At 53.2% G+C, this 13,160-nt stretch overlaps 1 protein-coding gene across 6 annotated transcripts in view; it reads right to left on the bottom strand.

The window, feature by feature from the left end:
* Positions 1-2,349: 2,349 nt before the first annotated feature.
* CDK5RAP2 (CDK5 regulatory subunit associated protein 2) overlaps positions 2,350-13,160 on the bottom strand; it is a 172,428-nt gene continuing 161,617 nt past the window's right edge. For all 6 annotated transcript variants that reach the window (XM_086683857.1, XM_086683856.1, XM_086683853.1 and 3 more), the window contains 3 exons: positions 7,204-7,330; positions 2,914-2,960; positions 2,350-2,445 (listed from right to left, as the gene is read on the bottom strand). In XM_086683857.1, the coding sequence (XP_086539983.1) occupies positions 2,389-2,445; positions 2,914-2,960; positions 7,204-7,330 (231 nt within the window). In that variant the 3' untranslated portion in view covers positions 2,350-2,388. The remainder of the gene's footprint in view (positions 2,446-2,913; positions 2,961-7,203; positions 7,331-13,160) is intronic.

Raw genomic sequence — 13,160 nt, forward strand, 5'->3', positions numbered from 1 at the left:
CCAATGGCCAGCTGGATTCCCAGGGCCCCCTCCTCCGTAGGCGGTGCTCCCAGGCATGCCTGGGTCTCCCAGCCAGATGGACCTGGGCTGTAGCAGCATCCAAGTGGAATCCTCTCAACCCTTCCAGCTCCCCCACCCTTGCCAACGACCAAGTTCAGTGCCCAAGGGCTATGCAGTAACCATGTGCAAATATACCTACAACTTTCCCTGCAGGTACAGCTGAACCCAGCTCCCGCTTCCACACCTAGCCTAGGCTCTAACCACTCACTATACAGCTTACTCCCCACGTCTCTCCCCCCACCCCCACACACACACTCGCATTTGGGCACAACCGCCATGTGAACTTTAAGTACTGCTTCAAAAATCTGTTTTGAGATCAGCCACTGAGAATCGCTAAGAGTCACTGATTTTTGGAAAAGGTCTCATTGTTCTGCGAGTTTCAGATTTTGGGGCTCACAACCTTAGCCAGGTCTGGGCAGAAGGGGGATGGCTATCTCATGGGCACGGAGACCAGCGGGGGAAGCCAAGCCCCCTGCGGCCTCCACCGAAGCACGCCAAGAGGCCTCGTGTGCAGATGGGGGCTTCCACTGAGGAATCTGTTCGTGCGGCTTCTGGAAGCAGGAGCTGCTCCATTATTTTCTGCCGGAATCTGCATTTCCACACTCTGGCAAGTATTAAAATAAGGCACATCTGTGCAAGTAGTCCTTATGAAGGAAGCTCAGATGACAGGAACCCAAGCAGAGTGGGTCTCCGCCCCCAACCATTGACCCCTTATCCCCCTTACTTCATGGGAAACAAAGGTCCAGAGGTGGGGAGCCCAGGAGAGGCCGGCCCCCTGACCCCCCGCCCCCCCGCCCCTGCACCTCCACTCCCTATACCTGTAACTCACAGCATCAGTCACCTCAGATCATCCCCGTGTCCCAGGGGCTGCGGGAGCAGCAGTGAGGACGGTGTGGGGTTTGGCAGGACAGGAAGGATCAGGGCCCAGCTGCACCACTCACAAGCTAAGGGCCTCGGACAAGTCACACGGGGCCAGAGTGGGGCCTGGTAAACCTCCTTAGGGACTTGGGCTCGGAGCTGAGGGTACAACTGTTTCAGGGGGAGTGGCATCCAGGGTCTGGTGGTGCCTTCTCGCAACACCTCAGGGTAGAAAAGGGATTCAGGTGTGGGTGGCAGGACTCAAGACGCCTGACAGGAAAGGAACTAAAAGCGAGGATCCCATGGACAGGGAAAGAGGCAGAGGGACTGGAGGTTAGGACCTCCAAGAGGTCAGAGGAGGGGACGAGGGAGCGAGCAAGCTGACGGACAGGAAGCGATAGTTCAAGAACAAAGTGTCAGAGTAACTGCAGAAGACAAGTAAACAAGTAAACAAGTGTCGCCCAGACACTGAAGCCCCAAGAGTGATGGCCAGAACGGGCACAGAGGGAGACGGAGTCAGGATTCAGAACGCTCCCCACCCAGGCCCAGCGGATGCCCAGGCGGTGGCACAGAGGTGGGTGGGGGGCAGCGAGGCCACAGCGGAGCAGCAAGCGTCCTGGCAGAGCAGGGCCCCTCAGGGCTGCCGGGGCTTCTTCTGCAAAGGGGGCTGAGCCCTACCTTGTGCATTGCTCAGGGAAACCATGACGCTCAGGGCAAAGGCGAAGGCTGAACATGAGGGTCAGTGGCAAGATTGTAGCAAAGCACCAGGCAGTGTTGTGGACAGGGGAATGGAAAGATCACCGTCATCTGGGGGACGCTGCAGTGACAAGTCCCCGCTCCGGGCCTCACCTTTGGATCTTTCCCTGGGAACGCACCAGCTCCGGGGACAGCTCTAGGATGTGACCATGTACTGCCCAGCGTAAGCCAGATACAGGCACCAGTGCCCTGGCCACGCCGCATGGCATCGTTCATCCCTGGACACCTAAGTGACCTGGACAGAGAGCCTGTGAGGTATCTGAGGGCCGGGCCACTGCCGAGACCCTGGCCTGTCCCTCTGTGGAGTTGAGGGCCTGGGCTCTGGGGCTCTACACGCAATAACCGTATCACCAAGTTGAAACGAATCACTCACTGAGGATCTTCAAACCGCAGGCTGGGCTGAGCACTCGGCAAATCCATGGTGGACACGAAGCCCACCGCCGTGCACAGACACGAGGCCGCAGCTCATGGGGGGGGGCACACCCAGCGCCCGGAAGCTTGAGGCCCGTGAAAAGCCTCATTACTGAGCATCTAAACGCTGTTTGATAACAGCCCTTCAACCAGCTTTAGGATAGAAAACATAAAGGGAAAAGTAGATTTCCTTCAGCCAGACGGTCCTTTGGTTTCCCCCTCAATAAATAGAAACCCCACTTGTAACAAAGACACAGCGTGAGCTCGGTGGGAACCACAGGCTTTATTGGCTGCAAGTTCTCCTCACGAGCCTGGTCGGCCGGGACTGGATGTTCCTGGGTGGGCACCCCCGGGCCTAAGCTAGGAAAAGGGAGAGAGAAAAGGAGAATTTTAGGTCCAGTGGAGGGTTTCTGAAGTTAAGATCCCTGACAGAGTTAAAGGCAAAATTGTTATTGTGAAACTACTTTCAAAGACATGCTGTTTGATCAGTAAATACTTATAGAACCAAATGGCAGTGAGATCATACTGCATTCATTCATTCATTCATTCATTCACTCAAGAAACGTTTATCAAACACCGACTACGTGCCAGGCACTGTTTGTGGTATTCGTCCCTCGTAAAAACAGCACACAAACTTAATGATTAGAACAACCGCTGAAACCATGCCACGCTAAAACGAAACTTTTTATGTGCCACTGGCAGAAAAATAGAATCGTGGAGGATGTGTGTCCCAGTTCCACCTTCATTTTTCCAAAGTAATTTCCTGCCCTGCACCCACTCCCCATGCCCCAAATGGGCTTTCAGTAACAGAACTCCAAGGGGCATTACCTCCAGGTTTCCTCGGGCCTTCCGGAGGATTTTGTGGGTTACGACCACTGAGGAGAAAGAAAGAACAGGGATCGTTAGACACAGATGCCCAGGAAGACAGCGTAAAAGCCAGCTGCAGGGAGGAGGCTCCTGAACCCCAAACGGGTCAGACAGACACGTGGACAGGCCGAGGCATCCAGACCCAGAGAGGGGTGTGGGAGGCTCCATCTGCCCCATCACACGGCCCAAGACCAAAGAATCCGTGGGGTACCAGAGACACCCCTTCACGTTCATGCTAGGCCACAACCTCACAGCGATACCGGCCCATGTTTTAGGTAACAAAACCAAGGCTCCAGAAGGCTGGCGGGCGCCCAGGTACCCCAAAGCCTCACCTCTATGGGTCTGGGGGCCAATGGTGCAGGGCAGGGGAGAGCCCTGTGACTGACTAGCCCCCACACGCTGTGGTTTCTCTGGGAAGGGGGTGTGCCCGACTCCAAGCAAACCCGTGTGCCAAGGCTCAAGGCAAGGGTCACGGGCAGTTCTGCAAAGCCAATTTTTACCCTTAGGGCGGGCTTCCCATCAGCCGAGGGAAAGCATGAGCTCTGGGCATTTTTCCTCCTTGGACTCCCTTCAGCAGGTACAGGAACCCGACGAGGTTCCCCGGGTAGGACGATTTCAGAGGTCCCGCCGACCGGACGCTCTCAGCTGCGTGCAGGCAGATCGTCAGTGTGTCAGAACCCCAGGGAGGAAGCGGGGTGCAGCCAAATGTACAGGAAGGCCGCTTCCTCCCTCAATCCTTTTCTTGTCCAGCACAAACACCGGCAGCAAGGGGAATGCCGCCACGGAAGAGACTTCTGCCTTGATTGGGGTCCTTTCTAAACAGGCCTTGGCAAGGGTCACAGATTCCATTTACTCCCCGGAGGAGACAGAACCAAGGCTTCCGGAATTAGGGCTTTGGCCAATGGTGCCCAAGGATGAAACAGACTCCCCATCAACACACATACAGCCCAACTCCCCAGCGTCTCCTTCAGAACAGGAGCCACGTGGTGGCCTGGGGAAAATATTTATTTCTTGCCTTACAAAAAAATTTCCATCTGGGGGTAACAAAGTCTGTTTGCAATCTGTGTCGCTGGGGGGGTGGGGGTGGCGGAGGGAGATAACCGGCGTGGGCTTCGTTTTTAACCGGCCGATGTCGATTTCAGAGGTGCCCACTGTCTCTCTGTGCCCTCCCCCACCCCCAGGCTGCAGACCCCTCGACCTGGGTCCGGGCTCTGCTTTAGGAGGGTCCCAAATCCCTGGAAAGCAAGCGCAAATCTGTGTGCATCTGGATGTGTGCGTTTTTCTGCAGCGAGAACTCACAGCTCTCCTGAGACCGGCCAAGGGGCCTGTGACCCAGAAAAGATTCAGCCTCCCAGGTGTGGAGGTTAAACATCACACCGGAAGGGTACCGGAGTCCCAAAGCGCCACGCTCCCGGCGAGGAGCCAGGGCTCACCCGCCCCCAGCTGCAGGGGCCTCACGTCTGAACCGTACCGCTCACCTTGCAGAGCCCAAAATCCCTGCTGCAAGCAGCAGCCTGGGAAGACAGCGCAGTGACGAGCTCGTCCAAGCCCAGGCTTGCCCGGGGCTGAGGTGCGACTCGAACCCACGACTCTCCCACTCAGTACGGGGCTCTTGCCGCCTCACTGTTGGCAGGAAGACACCGACCCGGGGGTCTAGCTTGCGAACTGTGACCTCAGCGAATACCCCCGACCCTGCGCAGCAGGCTCTCCTGCGTCAGAGGCCGTGAGGGAAGTGACACTTGTCCCTCCTCTCCCCTGCACGCTCCGGGACACGTGTCCGGCTTCGCTCCGGCACTGACCAGCCCCCGGGGGCCTGGTTCTCCCCAGTCACCAGGTGAGGGCAGGCAGGGGAGGGGACACTACGCCGACTTCCGCTTGGCCCCTCAGAGCCAGAAGCAGCCCCGTGAGGCTGGCAGGGTTGGGGAAACGTCCAAGGACCCGACTCACTGGGATGAGGCACACAGCCCGGCCGGAGTCGGCCGCCCGCTGTGCGACCTTGGGCAACCCCTCACCCAGCTCTGAGCCGATCCCCGCTCGGGGCCAGGCCCTGGAGACACGGAGGTGGGTGACGCCATTTCAGCAGGGGAGGCGGTGTGAGACATTTGTGATTTTTTTGTATGAATGGTCTGCCACCTGCAAACCCGGAATTCAGTCCGAGCCAACAGGAAAAGAAGAGGCAGAGAACTAGGGTCTGCTGAGCATCTGCTTTGTTCCCAGAGTACGATAAAGTTCAGGTATTATTACCATCCCACTTTACAGGTAGGAAAACTGAGGTGCTTTTTACAAAGTCGTGATTAGAACCCAAGCCTGTCTGGTCAATCTGAGTCCTTTGGAATTACCGTCTCCCGTTAGAAATGAGGAATCAGACGCTCGGGGAGCCATTTAGTCCAGGCGACACAGGACGGCACTCATTAATGGCTGCATGTCACTGAGGCAGGACCCCGAGGCTGGGTTCTGTCCTCTGGATCTACCACAGGAACTTACACCTTTGAACCTACTGCCCGCTTCCAAAACTTCCTCAGCAGCAAGTGCCCCGTGACCCTTCGGGGCTGCCCAGGAGGTGCTAACGCAGAGTCCTAACTGTCCCGGACTTGTCCCGTTCTCCTGCTGCCCTGGGGTCGGACCCAAATGCTCCACAGCCGCCTCACACGTGGCCACGACTGGCACTGTCCCCCACAGGCCCCGCCAGGGCTCCTTTTCTCTGAGTGACACGAACGTCTTCACTATCTGCCCACCATCCCCTCCCCTCCACAGCCCCGCCCCAGCCCTGCTGTCATGGGCGGGGGGACTGCCACAGCCCCCACAGAGGTCTCTGCCTCCTGGCCCCTCCGCGCTCGGCCACAAGGACCTTCTAAGACATGATGAACACCAACAGCCCCTGGAGTCCACCCACAGGCCCCTTGGGACCTGATCCCTATTTATCTCTTTCACGCGGTCTCTCAGGGCAAATCCCCTCGCACCTCCTGTGTTCCCGAATACTTAGTTCCCACCCTCGAGGCCACCTGCCACAACCCTGTCCCTAGCCCTTCCGTAACTCCTACTCAAGACCCAGTGAGTCCAGAGCCTCGAAGCACCGAGGCTGCGGGGGAGGCACCCAGCGCCTTGCCCGGCAGCTAACTTCCGTGTCCCCCCTCATCAGGCCAGAGCCCTGTGCTGGCAGGAACGGTGCCGTCCCCAGAGCCCGGCACGGGGGCACGAGCAGGACGTTAGCGCTTGCTCCTCGACCGCGTCTCTTTCTTCCGCAGTTCGAACTCTGCCAGTCTCACGGAGTCCGTGTTCAGAAGGTCCCCGGGGGGTGGCTAAGGAGGACTCCCACCCAAGCACAATCTAGGTTCTGTGCTTCTCAGAAATGCCACAGAAACGTTGGCCTTCGGTGAGCGAGCAGCACGGGGCAGACTGACACCTCCGGAGGGAAGGTCCGCAGTGGGCGGCCCTCCCACAACAGGGAGGGTGACGGGCAGACCGCCAGGCCGGCCAGGGCTGTGACAGACACGAGGGGCGCCCCAGGGCTGCGGGTTCCCACGATCTCTGAAGCTCCTGGATCGGACGAGGACTGACGTTACAAATGTCATTTAGCCTCTCTGAGCCTGAGTTTGTGGATCTGCCTTGGGAAGCAGGCCTCACAGCCATCCCCTCCCCTGGATCCGCGTGGCGCGGCCGAGGCCCTCCTCCTCGCCTGCCCGGACCAGGGGAGCCGCGGTGACAGGTCCCTGCCCTACCCTGCGTGCCAGCCACCCTGGGCCTGCCCTCTAAGGCCTTCACGCCGCAGTCCTGGTCCCAGCGGCCCCTCCAGCCTTGACCTGCCCCTCGCAGTCCTGCTCCAGCCACGTGAGCTGCTGTAGGTTTCTCACGTATGCTTCTTGCCCCTCTGCACCGCTCCATCTGACCAACACCTGCTCCTTCTGGCAGACTCAGCTCAGGTGTCACTTTGTCCAAGAAGCCCACCTTCCAGGACAGAAGGACGCCCTCCCCCACTCCCCTCTCAGGGTTCCCTAACACCCTACCCCACACACCTGTGTCCCCACCGAGATGACTGTCCCTGGCACCACGTGGCCTCGCCACTGAGGTCTGTTAAGTGCATTTATTTGTCTGTGCGGGTCAAAAAGGACGAAGTATGAAAGGAAACCCATAAATAGGAGGCATGAGGACACATGATCTGGGCTCCAAAGTAGGTGTCCGGGACTGGGGCTTTTTGTCCTCGGAGGCACAAAGTGGCTGGACGTGGCGGCCCGCCCCCCACCGCTCACTTACACTGGTCAAAGATGACTTTTTCCTGGCGCTTGCTCAGCTGCAAAAGCTTCACAGAGTTCTGCAACTTTTTTTCTTGTTCAAACAGCTTTTTGTGTAGTCTGGTGATCTCTGCCTTCATTTCTCCAGCCTCAGGAGAAAAGGAATTAGAAAAATGAACGAAGAGTACAAAACAGTGTATCACACAGGAGAGAATTAAAAGACACACAAAAAGAGGCGCGACCTTCCTGACGATGCTAGTTGAGGGAAAACTAGAAGCCATGTTCTGCTGGTCAGATGGGCCAAGTCCAGGGACAGCCGGGGTGTGGGGCAGGCACTCTTGTGGCCACAGGCGTGGCCTGGGGGGGAATGCCCTGGCAAGATTTACCAAACCGTAAGACGCACTCGACCTGCTGACCCAGCCAATTCTATACTTGGGCATCTGCCCCAGTAAGTAACCACACAAGCACAGGAAGACGCCTACGTCCCAGGAGGTTCATCTCCGCGCTCTTCATAGCAGGAACCAGTGAACAACCTGCTTTGTTCCAACAGGGGTCTGGATGAGTAAATCGCAGGTCTTACAGACAATGGCATAACCGGGCGGCTGCTAAAAACGATGTTGCGGAACTCTATTTAGTGACGTCGAAAGATGATCACAATTAGTGACAAAAAGAGCCCAGAACAGCTATTGTATGTCAGGCATTCCTGTTTCAGAAAACCGCATACATCTATCTATATCCGTACACGCGTATACAGAGATGTCTAAAAAACTGATGACGAAGAGACAATGTCAAAATGATTAACGGTGATTTAGCTCTGAGGGATGTGATTTAGAAGTTTTATTTTTCATTTTTTAAAATGTATCAGAATTGTGTGAGGTTCTGTTATGGTTTTTTACAAAAACTATAAAGCAAATTTTTTGATGGTACAAAAAAGAGAACGTAAAAGCATTATGAAGAGAGTTTAATCCTTTGGACAGCTTCCATCTTTTAGAGGGGTGGGGAGAGTGCATGGGTAGCCAGAGTCCCCAGCTCTCCCGTGGAATGTGGACACCCCGGGGGCTCTCTCCACCGTCTCCAGGGAACTAGCTCACAGAGGTGAGGACCCTCCTCTCTCATAAGCCCCCCCCACCACAGGCTACCCTCTGCTTCCGTGAAACACCTCTGCTCCCGAGAGGGCAGATGTTGGGCGGTCAGCTTACAAGGAACCACTTTACTTTGTTCCCAAACTTGTCTATAAGGCAATTGTACTTGCAATCGGTTACAGGATTTAATTAAGTATTAGTAAACCCATGAAATACATGGATGAGAACAGAGAACTATGAAAACATATGCCTCAGAAAAGACGTGATAAAGGCAAGTCACTAAAAACCACGTTTCTGGCAAATTAGGTGTGTGGGGGGTGGGGGGGATCAACTCTGGAAGACGTGGGAGGATCGGAGTCTAGAAGAATTCTATATTCGAGTTGCCTTACCAGTGTCTGCGTTTTTTTCTTCATCTTAAAAAACAGAAACTGGAAGTGACAGACATACATTATGGATGTAGTTTATGAAAGAAGGAAGATGTGAAACCCTAATCAGCAGACCCGTATTCAAAGAAAAGGCCCCGGCCCTACATCAAAAGAATGCCAAATGAATGTACGTTGAACTGTTTTCAGTTAAATTACAGTGTTTAAGGTATGTATCATCTCTTGATTCCCTGCTTTAACCTACTTTCAAGATTCACCAATTGTGTCAGCTACAAGACTGTCAACGGTTCTTCCACAACAGACCTGAACTTAAACCTTCGGTTTTCTCTGATTCTCTTCCTCATGCTAAGAGCCCACAAAGATTTGTGTTCAGGTCATGGCTTCCTAGACCACACAACCTGGATAACCCCTGACCCATCCATCTAGAGTGAGACGCAAAGGAGATACACCTGCAGACAATGATTTATTTCCTCACCCCTGCCTGGCTAACCTCTAGTCCTCTTCTGAAAGTCACCTTGGGCAACACCTCCTCCAGGAAGCTTTCCTTGAGACTCCTCCCCACCCGGAGTCTAGGTTGGTTAGCGCTCCTTCGGGCACCCACTATGCGCAGCGCTCCCTCTATCACTGCCCATTTCATGTGGAACCGTAACTGGTCATCTACTTGTTTGCTGCTTCACCCAAGACCCCATTCTTCCCTCTGACCACCAGCGCCTGGCACACAGTAGGTGCTGCGAGACCCTTTGCCAACTGGTGGGTTAATTTTCACCTGCTCTCCCCAAACGCCTTATTTTTTTCAGAGAGAGAGAGCAAGCAGGGGAGAGGGGCAGAGGGGGGAGAGAGAGAATCCTAAGCAGGCTCCACCACGCTCAGTGCAGAGCCGACAGGGCTCAATCCCATGACCCTGGGGTCGTGACCCTGAGCCGAAATCAGGGGTCGGATGCTCAACCGACTGAGCCACCCTGGCGCCCTGCACCTTATACATATTCTATCCAGCCTTTAAAACGAGCAATTTTAATTGTGTCTGTCTGCTGCTCCACTGAACTAAAATCTTCATTTTTACAGGATGAATTCACCACGGTAAACACACAACAGGGCTCGACCCGGCTTGGTCACTTCCAGCTGTGATGATGACCAAGCAAGAAGTTTCAGTTCCTCCTTCTCGAAGGTGGCAATAATAATACCTAGCTCTGGAGGCTCCCGGAAGGGATGGAAGGAGGTGCTGAGTGCATAGCAGGGTGCCCGACACCTGGGAGAGTTCAAAAGACCAACTCTTCCTCAGGGCCACAGAGCCCAGCTCAGGGCTGGGCCCCACGCCCCTCCCAGCACGAGTAGGCGGCCTGACTCCTGGAGCTGGCTTTGGTAGTGGTTGGTTTTTTTCTTTTTTGTAATGAAAAATCTTAAACATTTACAAACGTCCTGGAACGGGATAATGAACCGCCAGGCACCCACCCAGCTTCGGCCATTATCAACTCACGGCCAAACCCCTTACGTCTCCGTCCCTGCCCATCTGCACCCTACAACTATTTTTAAATTCAATCCCAGGAGCTAATTACATTTCACAGCCATACAGTTGTTTGGTATATAGGTCTAGAAAAAAAAAAAATCTATAAAAAGAAAAACACAACATCATCACTACATCTCAAATAATGACAGAAATTGCTTAATATCACCACATGTCAGGAGACACATTTCCCTGAGTGCATCGTAATTTTTTTGAACAACTGGTCTGATTCCCCAGCATCCAAATAAACTCCATGTTTAGCACGTGACTGTACGTCTCTTAAGTTCCTTTTAATCCAGTGGTTCCCAGGGCTACCAAGACGACCTGTAAAAGCAGACCTTCTGAGTCAGCAGGTTTGGGGTGAGGCCCCAAATTTCCCTTTCCAACAAGTTTTCAGACGACACTGATGCTGCGTCCAGGGGGCCATATTTTGGGAACCGCCGTAAATCTGTTTTACTCCCTCTTTCCCCTCTTCTTCCCTACGATGAAAAGATGTCCGAGGCTCATAGTGTATGCTTCCGGCCCCAGACCTAGAATCAAGCCATTTCTCCAGGGAGTCCTCGTTCCCGTGAGTGGGGAAAGGTACTTAGAAACCATAATTCGGCGCTTGAGGTACTCACTGGTACTGGATTGGACATTTTTAAAACCTAAGCGTAAATGTTTTTAATCGGAAACCCATGAGTTCATGCTGATATTTTCAAATCAAGGATGGCAGGATTTTTATTTCTTTGATTTTTTTAAATTTATCTCTCTTCCCTGACAGTAAAAATCTTAATAAATTAGCTATTTGTTTGGTCCTCTAATAGAAATATGACAGTTTTAACTATCAGCACCAATATCGTTATTAACAATATCACTAGAAACAATCAAAAATGGTTTTTGCAGGTCCTTTTTAACCTCCGAGTAGTTCCATTAGGGATGCAGTCAAATTACCGTGTTCTAGGCTTGAAATGTTTCCTCTTTGCATGGGTAACGCCTTCAACGATGTGTACGGGAAGGTCTGTTTCATTTTGCTATGAATTTTAAGAGACTGCTTTTATTCTCATTTTGATTTATTTTTAATTAAAACATTTACATAGTTTCAATGTCAAACCTGGCGAAACAAGGTCCATTCGGGAGAGAAATCTATGTTCTACGCCCGTCCTTCCAACCTCTTCCTTCCCACCTCCCCAGGTAGCCTGTTTTCTTGTGATCGTTTATTGTTCCAGCTAATCAAAAATTTTCTAAACAAGTAGGTGTATATGTTCGTATCTCTCCTCACAACTTTCTTAGATAAACAGATGAGTAGGATACACACTTTCCAGACTAGCCCTCGGGATGGCAGGGGGGTGGTATAGTACATGCAAAAGGCAAATTAATGACAGAGAAAACCTTAGGTCATAAAAAAAAAAACCATCGGGGTTGCTGGCGACAACTTGGAAATCTGCTTTACACACATTTCACACTAAGAAAAAGGCACCGTATGAAACACAGGCAGGGGCAGAAAAGTGGCTCGAGGCAATTTAACACCACACAGGGGGTCTGTTTCCACGAGCCATCGTATTGGAGTGTCTCTAAGGTCCTTTTTCTGGCTCTCCAATTCTATGATGCTAAAGTGAGCATAATCAATTATACGACAAACGTCTGGAAAGAAGGGTGAGTCATCACAAGCACTGGCCAGTCGCCGGACTAGCTGGCCGGTGGGAGAGATCAACGTGTCTATAATTTATATTTATACACACACATGAAATAAGAAGTGCGTTCCGTCTACTTAACAGACATTACTGTGTACTGAGGACAAAAACACTGCGCTGGGTTCCGTTCGGACACACTGTGCTTTATAAATCATACGGGCAAGTGCTAGGCTGCTAATATGAGAGAAAAACTATTCATTCAAACATATGAAAACAGCCATGGCCCCTCCTGGAAAACAGAGGAAACAGACATTAACTCTAACAACAAATATATAGTTTAACCAGGGCTGTGATGAAACAGAAGAGGATGCTACAACTGAGCAATCGGGGAGCGCTCTCTGACCTTGAGGTAACATTTTAAGCTGAGACCTGAGAGGTGAGAAGAAGCCAGCCAGCGAGTGGGAGCCGGTGGGCCGGGGTGGGGGGAGGCGGGCAGTCAGAGCATCTGTGCTATCAGGCCTACGACGGGAAGAGCTTGGTGGGTGAGCAGAAAACCAAGGCCAACGTGGGTCTGGAGCCCAGCGGGCCCTCTCCCTCTCCGTGGCCCCCGCCCCCGCTAGAAGTGGGCAAAACACGATTTCCCTGCGAAATGACCAGTTACCTACTCCGCCAAGCTTCGTGCACCCACACTTCCTCCCCAGGATCCTGAGAGGGAAGCCTCAGGAGGGGCTCATGAGACCCTTCGGAGCAGAGAGCTGCTTCGCCGCTGCTCCCCTGCCATGACGGGGGGGCGGGACCCGAGCACCGTCAGAACGGGTGTAATGAGGGCAAGTACCGGCGTGGAACTCAAACTCCCCTCTGCCTGCCTGCTGGCCTCTGGCACAAAGTCACGGGTCAGGTAACTGAAGGGGAGCAAATCTGTCAGACCGCCAAGCACAGTTCTGACTCTGCGTCATCTGCGGGCCCTTCCTCCCAGGGACGCTTCTCTCATGACCAGAGTGGCTGTTCGACCTGCTTCCCGCGGACTAAACCCCAGGGAGCGTCTGCTCTGCCGGACGCCCGGTCTGTGCCGTGAAAGATGGGGGTGAGGGCGGTGGTGGGAGCAACGGTTCTTAACTCGGTCACGTTCGAGTTACTGCAAAGCCAAGCTTTCAAGGGAAGTTTCGGTGGTTTCACGATAAATGATTTTCATCGGTTAAAAAAAACAAACAAACCAAAAACCTTTCTTAGTAGTAGAAGAGACTAGAGCAAGACCCACTAAAATATGATGCCAGAAGCATCAGACGGTCCGGAGAAAGGCACCTAAAATGAAAAGAGATTTAGAGTGGAAGGGAATAAGCTAGTCTATGAGGACAAACTAGGACTTAAAACCTGTACAATAAAAGCGTATCTTTCGGATT

Source organism: Puma concolor, chromosome D4, assembly GCF_028749965.1.
Source record: "Puma concolor isolate L17-30 chromosome D4, mPumCon1.1.hap2, whole genome shotgun sequence".
Taxonomy (NCBI): Eukaryota; Metazoa; Chordata; class Mammalia; order Carnivora; family Felidae; genus Puma; species Puma concolor.